The following is an 18343-nucleotide window of genomic DNA, read 5'->3' on the forward strand; positions in this document are numbered from 1 at the left end:
TTATACATTCACTCATTCATTCACTCATTCAATTATTCATTCATTCATTCATTAATTTAATTATTCATTCATTAATTCATTTATTCGTTCACTGATTCATTCACTCATTTATTCGTTTACTTCATTTGTTCCCTAATTCATTCATTCTTTTGTTTACCAATTAATTCCTTTAATTGTATGTCCATTTATTTGTTCATTTATTTGTTCACTGATTCATTCACTTATTCATTCACTCATTCATTTACTCATCCATTCATTCACTCATTCATTCATTTACTCATTTATTCATTTACTCATTCACTCACTAATTCATTCACCCATTCATTCATTCATTCATTCACCCATTCATTCATTCATTCACTCATTCATTCACTCATTTACTCATTCATTCATTTATTCATTCATTCATTCATTTACTCATTCATTCATTCACTCATTCATTTGTTCACTGATTTTCATGCATTCACTTGTTTACTGATTAATTCATTTCATTTGTTCACTCATTCATGTGTTCACTAATTCATTTATTGATTTTTTTTTCATTTGTTCACTAACTCGTTCATTCATCTATCCATTCACTGTTTTACTTATTCATTTCATTCATTCTTTCAATCACTCATTCATTCATTCTTTCATTTGTTTTTATTAATTTATTCAGTTATTTATTCAATTATTTATTCATTCACTCATTAATTCACTGATTCGTTGATTCACTGGTTTATTCAGATTCATTTATTCATTCAATGTTTCACTTATTCATTCATTTCATTATTGCACTCATTTATCCTTTGATTTATTCATTCTTTAATTCATTCACTGATTTGTTTATTCATTCACTGTTTCACCTATTCATTGCTTTTGTTCTTTCAATCACTCATTTATTCATTAATTTATTCACTGATTCATTCATTCATTCATTCATTTACTCACTGATTTATTTATTCATTCCTTTCATTCTTTCAATCACCCATTTATTCATTCATTTGTTTCTTTATTTGTTCATTAATTGATTCATGTATTAATTCACACATTCATTCACTGATTTGTTCATTTGTTTGTTCATGGATTCATTTATTCATTTACTAGTTTAATAAAATGCTTCAATTTGTTTAATTTATTTGTTTCTTTGTGTATTCACACACACACAAGTATTCACACAATACACACACAAATACTCACACGCTCACTGTATGAGCTTAAAACACACATACTGCAAGTACACACACACACACACACACACACATTATCTCTCTCACTTTCACACACACACACACACACACACACACACACACACACACACACTCTCTCTCTCTCGTTCACACACACACACACACACTTGCTATTTGCACACAAACAGTTTATGACCTCATACACACACACACACTTGCTTACTCTATCTTTTTCTCTCTCTCACACACACATTTGATTATTCACACACAAAATTTACTGTATGACCTAATATACACTCTCACCCCCCACACACACAAGTAGTCACACGCTCACTGTATAAGCTTATACACACACCACACAAATACATACACTTACAATCACTCACAAGCACACACACACACTTAATTACTCTCTCTCTCTCTCTCTCTCTCTCTCACACACACACACACACACATAAATTTGCTTTTTACCACACACACTTTACTGTATGACCTCATATACACTCACACACACTTTCACACAGCACAAATACATACACACATGCACACACGCGAGTATTCACACACTCACTGTTCTCTATGACATCATATACACACACTAACTCTCTCACACACAGACATGCACACGTCTGCTTTCTCTTCCTCTCTCTCTCACACACTTACACACACACACACAAATTCAAACCCACACACACACACACATTTATACACACACACATCACTTGCCTATTCATACACTTTAATGTATGACCTCATACACACACACACACACACACACACACACAGATGTCGGTGTGTTTCAGCTGCACATTGTCGGTGATATGCGTCATAAACTGAACATCAGTCTCATTAAAAACTCGTTAAATCTCTGGTTCTGGCCTCGTTTAACACTCGCGGTTAATTACAGGGTTCAGATAATGGTCACCGCTTCATGAACTAAATCACAACAGACACCCCCTGCTGGGGGGAGGTACACAAACACCCCGGGGGGTGTTAGACTGGTCCCAGTACTCAAATTCTTAGACTGGTACCAGTACCCAGAGATCACTACACTGGTACCAGGACTTATATCAATACACTAGTACCAGTACTCAGACTCTTAGACTCGTACCAGTACACATATTCTTTGACTAGTACCAGTACTCAGAGATAAATACACTGGTACCAGTAGTCAGATTCTTAGACTGGTACCAGTACACAGATTTTTAGACTGGTACCAGTACTCAGATTCTTAGATTAGTACAAGTACTCAAATCCTTAGACTGGTACCAGTACTCAGATTTTTAGACTGGTACCAGTACTCAGGTTCTTAGACTGGTGCCAGTACCCAGAGATCAATACACTGGTACCAGTACTCAGATCAATACACTGGTACCAGTACTCAGATCAATACACTGGTACCAGTACACAAAACAATACACTGGTACCAGCACTCAGATTCTTAGACTGGTACCAGAACTCAGATTCTTAGACTGGTGCCAGTACCCAGAGATCAATACACTGGTACCAGTACTCAGATCAATACACTGGTACCAGTACTCAGATCAATACACTGGTACCAGTACACAAAACAATACACTGGTACCAGCACTCAGATTCTTAGACTGGTACCAGCACTCAGATTCTTAGACTGGTACCAGTATTCAGACTCTTAGACTGGTACCAGTACCCAGATTCTTAGACTGGTACCAGTATTCAGACTCTTAGACTGGTACCAGTACCCAGATTCTTAGACTGGCACCAGTAGACAGAATAATACACTGGTACCAGTACTCTGTTTTCTAGACTGGTACCAGTACTCTGTTTTCTAGACTGGTACCAGCACTCAGATTCTTAGACTGGTGCCAGTTCTCAGATACACTCTGGTCACTCTAAATACTTAGAATGAGGCGTCCAAATACTTTTGGTCACACACTGTACACGACACCTGTCCTTTACCTGTTTGCAGTTCACTGGTTTGCCGTTCATGTCGGTGGTGGGCGGAATCAGGGGCTCCCAGTCCCGCCCCTTGTTGTAGGTGACGAGAGTTGTGACCTTGCCGTCCGCTTTCTGATTGGCTAGGAAGACGCCCTTGACCCCACGTACCTGTGAAATGAGGGGGAAGAAGGGGGGGGTTATTGATTGGTATTGATTCTTACCAATGCTTGTTTAACTCAATGGCACAAATTCCCACAGTTTTACTTTAGTAAAGAAGAGCACTAACTAGGAATGAATTCTAGATCTTGGGAGCAAATGCATATGGGCAAAAGTATGTGGACACCTAAGCGATAATTGGTTGGACATCCCATCCCAAAACAATGGGAATTAATACTGGGATTAAAATGGAGTTGCCCCCCAAACCCAAAAATTTTGGAGACTATCTGTGAGGATTCGTGCCCAACAGGAGCAAACACATATCATGTGGGCAAAAGTATGTAGACACCCGAGCGATAACTGGTTGGACATCCCAACCAAAGCAATGGGAATTACTATTGGGATTGATAGGTAGTGCCCCCACCCCTGTGTAATACAGAGTCCCCTCCCCCCAAAATTAGAAGAGTATCTGTGAGGAATTGTGCCCAACAGGAGCAAACACATATTAAATGAGCAAAAGTATGTAGACACCAACGCAATAACTTGTTGGACATCCCATACCAAAAAAATTGGAATTACTCTTGGGATTGATATAAAGTTTCCCCCCCCCTTCCTCGTGCAATACAGAGTTGCCCCCACCCCCCAAAAGATTTATAACAATATCTGAGAGGATTTGTGCCCAACAGAAGCAAACACATATCATATGGGCAAAAGTATGTAGACACCTAAGCAATAACAGGTTGGACATCCCATACCAAAGCAATGGGAATTAATACTGGGATTGATATGGAGTTGCCCCCCTCCTCCATTTAATATTGAATTGCCCCACCCCCAAAGATTTAGAGGAGTATCTGTGACAATTTGTGCCCAACAGGAGCAAACACATTTATATGAGCAAAAGTATGTAGACAACAAAGCAATAATTGGTTGGACATCCCAACCAAAGCAATGGGAATTACTATTGGGATTGATAGGTAGTGCCCCTCCCCCTCATGTAATACAGAGTTGCCCCCCACCCCCCAAAAATTAGGAGACTATCTGTGAGGAATTGTGCCCAACAGGAGCAAACACATTTATATGAGCAAAAGTATGTAGACACCAAAGCAATGACTGGTTGGACAATCCATACCAAAGCAATGGGAATTAATAATGGGACTGACCCCCCTTATTATAGTTGCCCCGCCCCCCAACAAATTAGGAGTGTATCTGTGAGGATCTGTGCCCAACAGGACCCTAAAATTTTCTTTTAACCAAGTATTTTGGACCACAAGTCCACAAAGCATATAATTTACCATATATAATCGATTATATACACTTATTCGCAATGGGATTGGCTAAAACCCCTTGACCCAAAAAATAGGGGGGTGTCCACATACTTTTGACTGTAAAGTGTATCTTTCTGAAACCTCTCAGCAAAGCCAACACAGGTTATCAGGAACTCTGAGTGGTGTAAAAGCGGTCAGTGAGGCTAGCATCTCGACCCCGCCCACACGCTGCAGCCCTGTCAGCGGTCCTTCACCCATGAACCTTCATCCATAAACCATGAACGCAGAAGAACGAAACGCAAACCAGACTTCAAGCTCAACACGGTCTGGACTCTCGCTGACCTCCAGCACGTCGATGACCACGTTCTCCTCAGGCTGCTTGGTGCTGCGGACGTTCTCCAGCAGGACGGAGTAGAACACGCCCTGCTGGTCTGACGCGTACAGGTTATAGGTGTCGGTCTGGTACCACTCCTGAAGAGCCAGCAGCACCTGGTTCTCGTCCGTGCTCACGATCTGGACGTCCTGCACAGGAAGAGACGCAACGTCAGAACATCGGCCGTCCATAAAAAACACGACATGTGACCAGAAAGTGTGTGGACACACCCAGTGCTGATTCTATACAAGACATTCTGTCTGGGGATTAAACCGACAACCTTCTGATCACTAACCAGTTACCTTAACCACTGAGCCACACAATATATGGTCAAAAGTATTGGGTCATATAAAAACATCATCCTGACAGTGTCTCCTAGTGTCCCCTGATAATAATAATCATCCTGAAAGTGTCTCCTAGTGTCCCCTGATAATAATAATCATCCTGACAGTGTCTCCTAGTGTCCCCTAATAATAATAATCATCCTGACAGTGTCTCCTAGTGTCCCCTAATAATAATAATCATCCTGACAGTGTCCCCTAGTGTCCCCTAATAATAATAATCATCCTGACAGTGTCTCCTAGTGTCCCCTAATAATAATAATCATCCTGAAAGTGTCTCCTAGTGTCCCCTAATAATAATAATCATCCTGACAGTGTCTCCTAGTGTCCCCTAATAATAATAATTATCCTGAAAGTGTCTCCTAGTGTCCCCTAATAATAATAATCATCCCGACAGTGTCTCCTAGTGTCCCCTGATAATAATAATCATCCTGACAGTGTCTCCTAGTGTCCCCTAATAATAATAATCATCCTGACAGTGTCTCCTAGTGTCCCCTAATAATAATAATCATCCTGACAGTGTCTCCTAGTGTCCCCTGATAATAATAATCATCCTGACAGTGTCTCCTAGTGTCCCCTAATAATAATAATCATCCTGACAGTGTCTCCTAGTGTCCCCTAATAATAATAATCATCCTGACAGTGTCTCCTAGTGTCCCCTAATAATAATAATCATCCTGAAAGTGTCTCCTAGTGTCCCCTAATAATAATAATCATCCTGACAGTGTCTCATAGTGTCCCCTAATAATAATAATCATCCTGACAGTGTCTCCTAGTGTCCCCTAATAATAATAATCATCCTGACAGTGTCTCCTAGTGTCCCCTAATAATAATAATCATCCTGACAGTGTCTCCTAGTGTCCCCTAATAATAATAATCATCCTGAAAGTGTCTCCTAGTGTCCCCTAATAATAATAATCATCCTGACAGTGTCTCCTAGTGTCCCCTAATAATAATAATCATCCTGACAGTGTCTCCTAGTGTCCCCTAATAATAATAATCATCCTGACAGTGTCTCCTAGTGTCCCCTAATAATAATAATCATCCTGAAAGTGTCTCCTAGTGTCCCCTAATAATAATAATCATCCTGACAGTGTCTCCTAGTGTCCCCTAATAATAATAATCATCCTGACAGTGTCTCCTAGTGTCCCCTAATAATAATAATCATCCTGACAGTGTCTCCTAGTGTCCCCTAATAATAATCATTATCCTGAAAGTGTCCCCTAGTGTCCCCTAATAATAATAATCATCCTGAAAGTGTCTCCTAGTGTCCCCTAATAATAATAATCATCCTGATAGTGTCCCCTAGTGTCCCCTGATAATAACATTGTCCTGATAGTGTCCCCTAGTGTCTCATAATAACATTGTCCTAAAAGTGTCCCCTAGTGTCCCCTGATAATATCATTGTCCTGATAGTGTCCCCTAGTGTCTCATAATAACATTGTCCTGACAGTGTTCCCTAGTGTCTCATAATAACATTGTCCTGACAGTGTTCCCTAGTGTCTCATAATAACATTGTCCTGATAGTGTCCCCTAGTGTCTCATAATAACATTGTCCTGATAGTGTCCCCTAGTGTCTCATAATAACATTGTCCTGATAGTGTCCCCTAGTGTCTCATAATAACATTGTCCTGATAGTGTCCCCTAGTGTCTCATAATAACATTGTCCTGACAGTGTTCCCTAGTGTCTCATAATAACATTGTCCTGATAGTGTCCCCTAGTGTCTCATAATAACATTGTCCTGACAGTGTTCCTTAGTGTCTCATAATAACATTGTCCTGATAGTGTCCCCTAGTGTCTCATAATAACATTGTCCTGACAGTGTTCCCTAGTGTCTCATAATAACATTGTCCTGACAGTGTTCCCTAGTGTCACCTAAATATAACCCCAGATTAAAATCAGCACTTTCCCGTATAATGACATAAAGGTAAGACCATGTTCCGATTGTCCCCTCACACAGGAACACACATGCGTACTCAGGAAGTGGACAGTCTGAAAACATCCAGAGGAAAAAAAAAACACAACTTGTCATTACAAGAGACACCAACAACCCGAGCGACTGTGTATCCATAGAAACAGCACATGGAGCGAAGTGATTATTAACTCTAAAAATGAACCCGGCAATTAGCAAAGATCACCCGGGGTGTCCGGCCCACCGTATGTCCCGAACAGACAAGTGATCTGCAAACACACACAGGGACGATATATTTCATCTTTAATCTGCTCAACTTCATTTCATTTATTAATAAACATCCATTCCTGCATTTCAGGCCTGCAACACATTCCAAAAAAAGTTGGGACGGGGGCAATTTAGGGCTAGTAACGAGGTAAAACTAAATAATGATGTGATGTGAACAGGTGATTGTGATCATGGTTTGGTACAAAAGCAGCATCCAGGAAAGGCTGAGAGTCTCTGATGAGTAAAGATGACCAGAGGATCCAGTTAGTCCACAAATGTGTGAGAAAATGATTGAAATGATTAAAAACAATGAACCTCAAAGAAAGATTGGAAGGGATTTGCATGTTCTCCCTCTACAGTGCAGAATATCATTAAACCATTCAAGGAATCAGGAGGAATTTCAGTGTGTAAAGGTTAAGGACACAAGCTTAATCTGAACGCTCGTGATCTTCCATCCCTCAGACGGCGCCGCATCAAGAACCTCCACTCAACACTAGCTGATATAACCACATGGGTGAGGGATTAGTTTATCAAACCTTTATCAAGCACTACAATACAGAGTTACTGCACAAATCATACTTAAAACTTTACTGTGCAAAAAAGAAGCCTTATGTTAACCATGTCCAGAAGCGGCGTCGACTTCTCCGGGTTTTCAGGCATCTAGGATGGACCATCACACAGTGGAAACGTGTATTGTGCTCAGATGAATCAGCATACAAGGTCGCCGTGTGCTCTGGACCAACGACGAAAAGGATCCAGACTGTTATCAGCAACACATCCAAAAGCCAGTCTGTCATGGTATGGGGGTGTGTCAGTACCAGGGTCTGTCATGGTATGGGGGTGTGTCAGTACCAGGGTCTGTCATGGTTTGGGTGTGTGTCAGTACCAGGGTCTGTCATGGTATGGGAGCGTGTCAGTACCAGGGTCTGTCATGGTATGGGGTGTGTCAGTACCAGGGTCTGTCATGGTATGGGGTGTGTCAGTACCAGGGTCTGTCATGGTATGGGGTGTGTCAGTACCAGGGTCTGTCATGGTATGGGTGTGTGTCAGTACCAGGGTGTATCATGGTATGGGGGTGTGTCAGTGCCAGGGTCTGTCATGGTATGGGGTGTGTCAGTACCAGGGTCTGTCATGGTATGGGGTGTGTCAGTACCAGGGTCTGTCATGGTTTGGGTGTGTGTCAGTACCAGGGTCTGTCATGGTATGGGGTGTGTCAGTACCAGGGTCTGTCATGGTTTGGGTGTGTGTCAGTACCAGGGTCTGTCATGGTATGGGGTGTGTCAGTACCAGGGTCTGTCATGGTTTGGGTGTGTGTCAGTACCAGGGTCTGTCATGGTATGGGGTGTGTCAGTACCAGGGTCTGTCATGGTATGGGTGTGTGTCAGTACCAGGGTGTATCATGGTATGGGGGTGTGTCAGTGCCAGGGTCTGTCATGGTATGGGGTGTGTCAGTACCAGGGTCTGTCATGGTATGGGGTGTGTCAGTACCAGGGTCTGTCATGGTATGGGTGTGTGTCAGTACCAGGGTGTATCATGGTATGGGGGTGTGTCAGTGCCAGGGTCTGTCATGGTATGGGGGCGTGTCAGTGCCCTTGGTAAAGGTCATTAACACTTCTGTGATGCAGCATTAATGCAGTAAAGTACGTTGAGATCTTAGAGCAACATGTGCTGCCTTCAAGACGTCGTCTTTTCCAGGGACGTCCAGCATTTTTCAACAAGACGCAGCAAAACCACCTGCTGCTCACATTACAAAGGCGTGGCTGCGGAAGAAGAGGGTACGAGTACTGGACCGACCTGCCTGCAGTCCTGACCCGTCCCCAATAGAGAATCTGAAAAACTAAATCACTTGGTCTCCTCGGTGCCAAAACCCCTTATAAGTGGTAAATGCTTTACCGTCCCAAATATTTTGGAATGTGTTGCAGGCCTGAAATGCAGGAATGGAAGTTTATTAATAAATGAAAAGTTGAGCAGATAAAAGATGAAACATCTCAGGTTCATCCTGTCTGACATCAAATAAAAGTCAAAGTCAATGTAAGAAACTCTGTGTTTATATTTTATTTACATTTTCTATCCTGTCCCAACTTTTTCTGATTTGGGGTTATACATGATTAGAATTGTAGGCATGTCATTTATGTGTGTGGTTAATAAAACACTGAAATCTAATCACCGGGTCAGCGATGACATCAATCCGTAATGTTCAGAAAGAGGCCGTGTGGGGGCGCGGGGTGGCATCGGGCGACAGGCGGGCGAATGCGCCTTGTGCATTTTTCAAAAGCTTCTCAATTATTTACGGTGGAAAATGCAGGCTCGGTGACGAGGCGGGCGGGGGCCTAAAACTCGACCCATCTGCTCAGCCAAGTGATAAGTGAAGGCGCGGCGATAACGGAGGGACGAGCCCGTCCCAAAAACGCTCACGCTAACGTTTTTGCGTAATGAATTCCAGCAAATTGGAAGGTGAGTTCAGAGTCCTGGCAGTACCAGCCGTCCAAGTGTCGCACTTAAAAGCTCGCATTAAAAAATTAAACACATTTTTCTGCTTTAGCTTCACTTTTGGAAGCTTTTCTGTATTTGACAATTAAACGGGGCGTCCACATACATCCCGAGAGCCCCTGGACTTTCTGCACACGTCCCCACAAAGCTGCTGGAAGGTCCTATTAAAAGAACACATATTTTTGCTGGTCGAACGTCACACCACTCCAATTACTCTGTGTGTCTGAAATATTTACGATGCCACCCTCTTTGACCTGGACCGCCGTGGCTTCCTTTTTTAATGCTGCACTGCTGATGCTCAGGTTTGTGCCTCGTATCCTGCCTACGGTCTTCCAAAACTTTCCAGCCTTGTGGAAGTCGCTTGAATAAAAGCATCTGCTGAAAGTGTAAATGTCATGAGTTTGTTAGTTGTGAAAGACCCCCTACTTCCCCCGCCCCAAATGTGTCTTTGATTGCTTGAATATGATTGGCTAATGTGTAGAATAAGAGGGGGGGTCAGGCCAAAACAACCCAGTCATTACGAGGTTGCATTTAAAAGCCATTATCAAGCTTCTGGATCTTTGATTACACAAAGACTTGTTTTTAGGAACTCTGTGGTGGACTGAGTAGCTGATGCTACCAAGTCTAACAATTAGACACTGTCCACATATTTTCGACAGAACTGAAGTCTGGAATGTCACTCCAAAGACTGATTTAACCAGTCAGCCAGTTTTGAAGTGTGTTTGTGTGTTTTTTCTGAAACCAACTGTCCTCTTAGTTGTGACTCGGCCAGCTACTCCGTCCACCAGTGAGTTCCTGGAAACAAAAGCTAAAGAATACCAGCAAGAAAGTGTTTTCCCATGAGGCAATAGAAATCTTTGCACCCCTCTACCTGCCAGGCCACACTGCGCATAGGGTCGGGTTATTAAATGTAGGTTCTCCTGAGTCCTGGATGACCGTAGCACCTACATAACAAAGCCTGGTGTGGTTTGATCTTTATTTACTATGAGACAGGACGCAATATTGGTGTGTATTCAGGGTTATTATTGTTATATTGCCATATATATTGCACCATATAGAGGCTATACATCACACAGCATACATCTCAGACATCAAAACATGTTGAGTTGGGTGGGGCGGCCAAACAAGCCCAGCCATTAGGAGGTTGCATTAAAAAGCCACTATGAAGCTGCTGGTCCTTTGACTACACAATGAAAGACTTGTTTTTAGGAACTCAGTGGTGGACTGAGTAGCTGACAGAGCTGCACCCAAGCGGACTGTTGAGTTCTTCTTGATTTAAACGCAAACACACACAACCGAGAGACGTCTCTTCCAAGTCTAACGATTCCAGCAAACTGAAGTTTGTTGGTTGTCTGGAACAGACTATTGTCCACATATTTTCGACAGAATTAAAGTCTGGAATGTCACTCCAAGGACTGATTTAACCAGCCAGCCAGTTCTTAAGTGTGTTTGTGTGTTTTTTTCTGAAAATACAGGGAGATAATCAAAAAGAAATCAACAGTCCTTTTAGTTGCGACTCGGCCAGCTACTCCGTCCACCAGTGTAGAAAGAAAGCCAGGTACTTTAGACCAGGTACGCTTTTAAAGTGTTTTCCTATGAGGCAATAGAAATATTTTGCACCCCTCTACCTGCCAGGCCACACTGTGCATACAGAGCATTCATTATTCAACCATTAGACAACCATTTCTGCAGCACTCCATCAATCAGGCCTGTAAGGCAGAGTGACCAGACGGAAGCCACTCCTCAGTAAAAGGCACCTGAAGGACTCTCAGACCATGAGAACCAAAATTGAACTTTTTGGCCTGAATGCCAAGCGTCACGTCTGGAGGAAACCAGGCAGCATTTATGACCTGACTAATACCATCCCTACAGTGAAGCATGGCGGTGGCAGCATCACGATGTGGGGATGTTCTTCAGCAGCGGGACCGGGGCGACTAGTCCTGATAGAGGGAAAGATGAATGCAGCTCAGTACACCAGATCCTTGATGATAAGAGTGCTCTGGACCTCAGACTGGGGTGAAGGTTTACCTTCCAACATGACAACGACCCGAAGCTCATAGCCAAGAGAACAAAGTCTGTGAATGTCCTTGAGTGGCCCAGTCAGAACCCAGACCTGAATCTTATTAAACATCTCTGGAGAGATCTGAAAATGGCCATGCACTGATGCTCTCCATCCAACCTGATGGAGCTGAAGAGGTTCTGCAAAGAAGAATGGGAGAAACTGCCCAAAGAATAGGTGCCGAGCATGGGGCATCATACTCGAAAAGACTTGAGGTTGTAATTGCTGCCAAAGGTGCTTCAACGAAGTACTGCAATGTCAGAAAAGGCTTAGCTGAGGTACGGGGTGTAATCAGGGTAATGGGTGTGTTGTTTGTACCCTACCACATACTGAATATACTTCACCATATAGAGGTTATACATCACACATCATACATGAAATGAATTCTATTCATCTCTATTTTACTATTCAGTAATCTGCGTGAGCTTTGAGGGTCTACCTTTGGCAGAGCGAATTTAGGGAGGCGCATCTGAAGAAACTCGTTCCTCCGATAAGAGACGAAGCACTTCGTCCGATTGACCGTGGTGACCTACAGAAAAAAGAGAGAGAGAAACATCAGAACCACCCGCCTAACACTCTTGTCAAAACACCTCTGACCCTCGGACACATGGAGACTCCACAAGACTTCTGAAGGTCTCCTGTGGTATCTGGTGCCAGGATGTTACCGGCAGGTTCTGATGTGGATCGCATCACACTACAGTTCATCCTGGTTCATCTTGTCCCATGGACATACCAGGTCATCCACATGATCTCACTGGAGCAGTCCACCTTCTCCTGTTGTACTGGTGTCCAGTTCTGAAGCCTGTCTACACACTGTAGGTGCTTTGGATGGTGGACAAGAGATGCATGGGCACTCTGACTGGAGTTACTTGTCTGTGTGTTGTAACATGTTCATCTCATCACCTGGATTAACATGATCTGCAGGTTGATCCACAGAAGATCTTCTGTTGGTTTATACCAAACTCCACAGCCTTCATGTCCTCTGGCATTGATGAGTCTTGGCTGCCCAACAACCTGTCGGTTGTCCTCGGACCACTGTCTGCAGGTACTCACCATGGCTTCCTGTGACACGCCTTGCTGTTTGGGAGATTCTTCAACCTAGTCGCCTGTCCATACTGATCTGGTTCTTATCAAAGTCCCTCAGGTCTTTATACTGATCAAATACATATAGACGCACTTTGTAGTTCTACAATTACTGACTGTAGTCCATCTGTTTCTCTACATGCTTTGTTACCCCCTTTCATGCTGTTCTTCAATAATCAGGACCCCCACAGGACCACCACAGAGCAGGTATTATTTAGGTGGTGGATGATTCTCAGCGCTGCAGTGACACTGACATGGTGCTGGTGTGTTAGTGTGTGTTGTGCTGGTATGAGTGGATCAGACACAGCAGTGCTGCTGGGGTTTTTAAACACATCACTGTCACTGCTGGAGTGAGAATCGTCCACCAACCAAAAACATCCAGCCGACAGCGCCCCGTGGGCAGCGTCCTGTGACCACTGATGAAGGTCTAGAAGATGAGCGACTCAAACAGCAGCGATAGATGAGCAATCGTCTCTGACTTTACATCTACAAGGTGGACCGACTAGGTAGGAGTGTCTAATAGAGTGGACAGTGAGTGGACACGGTGTTTAAAAACTCCAGCAGCGCTGCTGTGTCTGATCCACTCATAGCAGCACAACACACACTAACACACCACCACCATGTCAGTGTCACTGCAGTGCTGAGAATCATCCACCACCTAAATAATACCTGCTCTGTGGGGGTCCTGTGGGGGTCCTGACCATTGAAGAACAGGGTGAAAGGGGGTAACAAAGCATGTAGAGAAACAGATGTACTACAGTCAGTAATTGTAGAACTACAAAGTGCTTCTATATGGTAAGTGGAGCATATCATTTCTTGTATCACAGTAGTGGAGGTTTTTACCTTGACGAACACGTAGTCGTTTTGGACGGAGAGAGAGTTCTGGTCGATTTTCCCCAAAAACTGAGCTGTAACCATCTTATCCGAACAGTTCTGTATCAGACACGTCACGTAGAGGTACTCTACACACACACACACACACACACACACACACACAGGGCAGAAGGAATTCATTTAACTTGTCAGAGCAAACAGAATTACGTTGTGTAGAAGCTTCATGACAGTGAGGACTAGACATGAGTGTGTGTGTGAATGTCAGTAGGTTCATTAATTTACTGTCAGGAAATTAATAGTATAGGCGAGGCACACACACACACACGCACACACACACACACACACACACACACACACACACAGAGGCTTCTTTTTCACGGCAGACAGTGCCAGCAGCAGACGAAATCGGCCGCTAGTCTGCTGGGTGGGAACAGACGGGACTAAAAAAGTGGGCGGAGTCTTCGACGCCATATAAGGACCCTGGTTCGTAGCCCGAGGCGCCTGTACAGTAGTGGAGATCAGAGCGTGACTCTACCTAAGCAAGACCGACCTCACGAGCCAATCCGCCAAAGTACGGGCGAATAAGAAGGGTCGGTGGAGCTACCCACGCTGGAGGGAGGGCGTGTCAGGAGAACATACCCTCCTCGTACGCCATCGGGGTCTCCAGCAGAGGAAGGGGAACCGGCTACGACTAAATTAGGAGGAAAGTGCAATACAAAGGGCTCTTGGATGAAAGGATGGAGCACCGGTACCACCGATCTGGATGGCCAGGACAAGAAGAGTGTAGATCAGTGAAGCTACCGAGAGCTCAGTGGCATCTTTGAGGACTTTATGACCACTGGAAAAGTGTAACAGAGGCTACTGTGAAGCACGGTGGTGGTAGCATCATGTTGTGGGGGTTTCCGTGGGAACTGAGCAGTAAAAGCTCAGGTCTGGAGTGTTTTCAGTCACAGGAACGTCTGATGGAAGGAGCTCGCCTGTCTGAAAGCTCTCGACCTTCAAAGCTAAACAGTGTGAGTCTGCATGTCTGGTCACACACACACACGCTCGCGCACACACACACGTACACACATACACACACACACACTCGCGCACACACACACACGCTCGCGCGCACACACACACACACACACACACACACACACTCACACACAAGACTCAGTGAAAGTGTTCTGGGGAATTGAACCAATCAGAAAGTCCTTGCTGAATAATGCAAACAAACACCAAGGTCAACACCAAACTCTCACTCTTCCACTCGCTCTCTCTCTCTCACTCACTTTCTCACTCACTCACTCACTCACTCACCCTTTTGCTCGAACTTTCACTTGCTCTCTCACTTTCTCACTCTCTCATTCACCTTTTCACTCACTCTCTCACTCATCCTCTTACTTTCTCTCTCACTCGCTCACTCGCACTCTCACTCACTCTCTCTCATTCACTCACCCTCTTACTTTCCCACCCACTTTCTCACTCACTCACCCTCTCACTTTCTTAATCACCCTCTCACTCACCCTCTCACTTTCTTAATCACTCTCTCACTTTCTTAATCACCCTCTCACTCACCCTCTCACTTTTCACTCACTCTCTTATTTACCTTTTACTCGCTCTCTCGGTGTCTTACTCACTCTCTCATTCACAGTTTCACTTGCTCTCTCATTTTCTCACTCACTCTCTCACTTTCATTCAACCTTTCACTGGCCCTCTCACTCATCCTCTAGCTTTCTCACTCCCTCTCTCACTCACTCACCCTCTCACTTTCTCACTCACCCTCTCACTCAGTCTCTCATTCACCTTTTTACTTACTCACTCCACTCTCACTTTCTCACTCACTCTCTCACTCACTCGCTCTCTCATTCCCCCTCTCAGGTTCCCAATCATGCCCTCACTCACCCTCTCAGTTTCTTACTCACTCTCTCACTTACCCACCCACTTGCTCACTCACTTTCTCACTCACTTGCTCACTCACCTTTCACTGGCTCTCTCACTCATACTCTCACAATCTTACTCTCTCGTTCAACTTACATTCAACGTTTTACTCTCTCAGTATCTTACTCACTCTCTCATTTACCCCTTCACTCTCTCTCAGTATCTTACTTACTCTCTCATTCACCCTTTCACTCTCTCATTTACCCCTTCACTCTCAGTATCTTACTTATTCTCTCATTCACCCTTTCGCTCAACCTTTACTTGCTGTCTCACTGTATCACTCACCCTCTCATTCAATCTCTCGTTCACCCTTTTACTTACTCTTCTGCCCTTTCACTATCTCAATCAGTATCTAACTCTCTCAATTACCCTCTCTCTCACCCTTTTACTCTTCCTATTGCTCTCTCACTAAAACTTTCCCTCTCACTTACCCTCTAGCTTTCTTACTCACCTTTGACTTACTCTTTCTCTCACTCTCACTTAGTAACTAACTCACTCTCTTACTCCTCTGACTCACTTACTTTCTCTCCCAGTAACTCAGTCACTCAATCACTCCTTACTCACTCACTCACTCATTCAATCACTCCTCACTCACTCACTCACTCAATCACTCCTTACTCACTCACTCACTCACTCATTCAATCACTCCTTACTCACTCACTCATTCAATCACTCCTTACTCACTCATTCATCACTCATTCACTCCTTACTCACTCACTCAATCACTCATTACTCACTCACTCACTCCTTACTCACTCACTCCTTACTCACTCACTCAATCACTCCTTACTCACTCACTCAATCACTCATTACTCACTCACTCACTCACTCCTTACTCACTCACTCAATCACTCCTTACTCACTCACTCAATCACTCATTACTCACTCACTCACTCCTTACTCACTCACTCCTTACTCACTCACTCAATCACTCCTTACTCACTCACTCACTCCTTACTCACTCACTCCTTACTCACTCACTCATTCACTCCTTACTCACTCACTCCTTACTCATTCACTCCTTACTCACTCACTCCTTACTCACTCACTCATTCACTCCTTACTCACTCACTCCTTACTCACTCACTCAATCACTCCTTACTCACTCACTCACTCAATCACTCCTTACTCACTCACTCAATCACTCCTTACTCACTCACTCTTTACTCACTCACTCACTCCTTACTCACTCACTCCTCACTCACTCACTTAATCACTCCTTACTCACTCACTCCTTACTCAATCACTCCTTACTCACTCACTCATTCACTCCTTACTCACTCACTCACTCACTCAATCACTCCTTACTCACTCACTCACTCACCCACCCACTCACTCACTCACTCCTTACTCACACACTCACTCACACACTCACTCACTCACTCACTCACTCACTCTCACCTCCACTGGTGTCCTGTATCTCCATATGAACTAAATCAGGATCAACATCGACTCCGGGTACAGACCTGGAATAAAGAATAGAGAAGATTAACATTCACATATTATTATTGTTATAATATTAACAATATTATTGTCACTAATACTCTGGCAAATAATAAACAGGAGAAAACTGGCTTTCGTTGTGGTTCGGTGGAGTCCTAGAGCCTCAGAAAGCTCTGCTAAAACGTTCTCAGATCATGGTGCAGTGTTCCTGTAGAAACTTTAATGATAGTAAGGTTCAAACTGGTAAACTGTTGGTACTGTTTCAAGCTCCACCTCCACTATGTTGCCACAGTCGGGCCCCTGAGCAAGGCCCTTGACGCTTGATTGCTTATTGTACTTGATCACTAAAGCATTTGTTTAATGTACATAAGATTTAGAGCACTGGAAGCTCAGTGGTGATGGTACTGGACTGGCAATAATAAAGTAGAAGGTTGCTGGTTCAGGTCCCTACCACTGCCAAGATTCTGCGGTCGGGCCCCTGAGCAAGGCCCTTAACCCTTAATGACTGTTGGTGCGAGGTACCCCTTTGAGTACGGTGAGTGCAGTTACCAGAAAACTCGGTCCTTGGTCACTCGTTCCTGCAGCAGATTCCATTTGCGACCCAGGTCAGTGGACACGTAGAGCTGTGGGACGGACATAAGAGACATACTGGTCAAACTGGTGAGTAAAAATCAGGTCATGATACAGTATGGACAAAAGTATTGGGACACCCCTTCTATTTACTGAATTGTGTTTCAGCAACAAGAGTTGCCCAGCCGTACTGACTAAATGGCACAAATTCCCACAGATACACTTGTGAGAAACCTATTTAGAAGTGCGGCTATTGTTCTAGCTGAAAAGGTCACACAGAGGTCACCCATACTTATGGTCAGGTGTCCAAATACTTTTGGTTATATAGTGTGTGTGTGTGTGTGTGTGTCTGTAAATCTGCTTTATTGGTTATAATGAAATGCCATTTATTGTGTTTGCTCAACCCAGACACACTCACACCTACACACACACACACACACACACACACACACACACACACACGACTCGGCCCACTGGTCACACAGATTTTAACGACATAAACACTTTTGCTGCGTCCACTTATAACAGTAACGAGGA

At 43.9% G+C, this 18343-nt stretch overlaps 1 protein-coding gene across 1 annotated transcript in view; it reads right to left on the reverse strand.

Annotated features, from left to right (window-relative positions):
* Positions 1 to 18343, reverse strand: part of sorcs2 (sortilin-related VPS10 domain containing receptor 2) — a 194707-nt gene that overhangs the window by 17345 nt on the left and 159019 nt on the right. Inside the window, exons 5-10 of the mRNA XM_062994515.1 lie at positions 17786 to 17859; positions 17195 to 17259; positions 13877 to 13995; positions 12390 to 12479; positions 4850 to 5029; positions 3108 to 3254 (exon numbers count right to left, since the gene is read on the reverse strand). Of these exons, the coding sequence (XP_062850585.1) occupies positions 3108 to 3254; positions 4850 to 5029; positions 12390 to 12479; positions 13877 to 13995; positions 17195 to 17259; positions 17786 to 17859 (675 nt within the window). The remainder of the gene's footprint in view (positions 1 to 3107; positions 3255 to 4849; positions 5030 to 12389; positions 12480 to 13876; positions 13996 to 17194; positions 17260 to 17785; positions 17860 to 18343) is intronic.

Source organism: Trichomycterus rosablanca, chromosome 4 (genome assembly GCF_030014385.1).
Source record: "Trichomycterus rosablanca isolate fTriRos1 chromosome 4, fTriRos1.hap1, whole genome shotgun sequence".
Taxonomy (NCBI): Eukaryota; Metazoa; Chordata; class Actinopteri; order Siluriformes; family Trichomycteridae; genus Trichomycterus; species Trichomycterus rosablanca.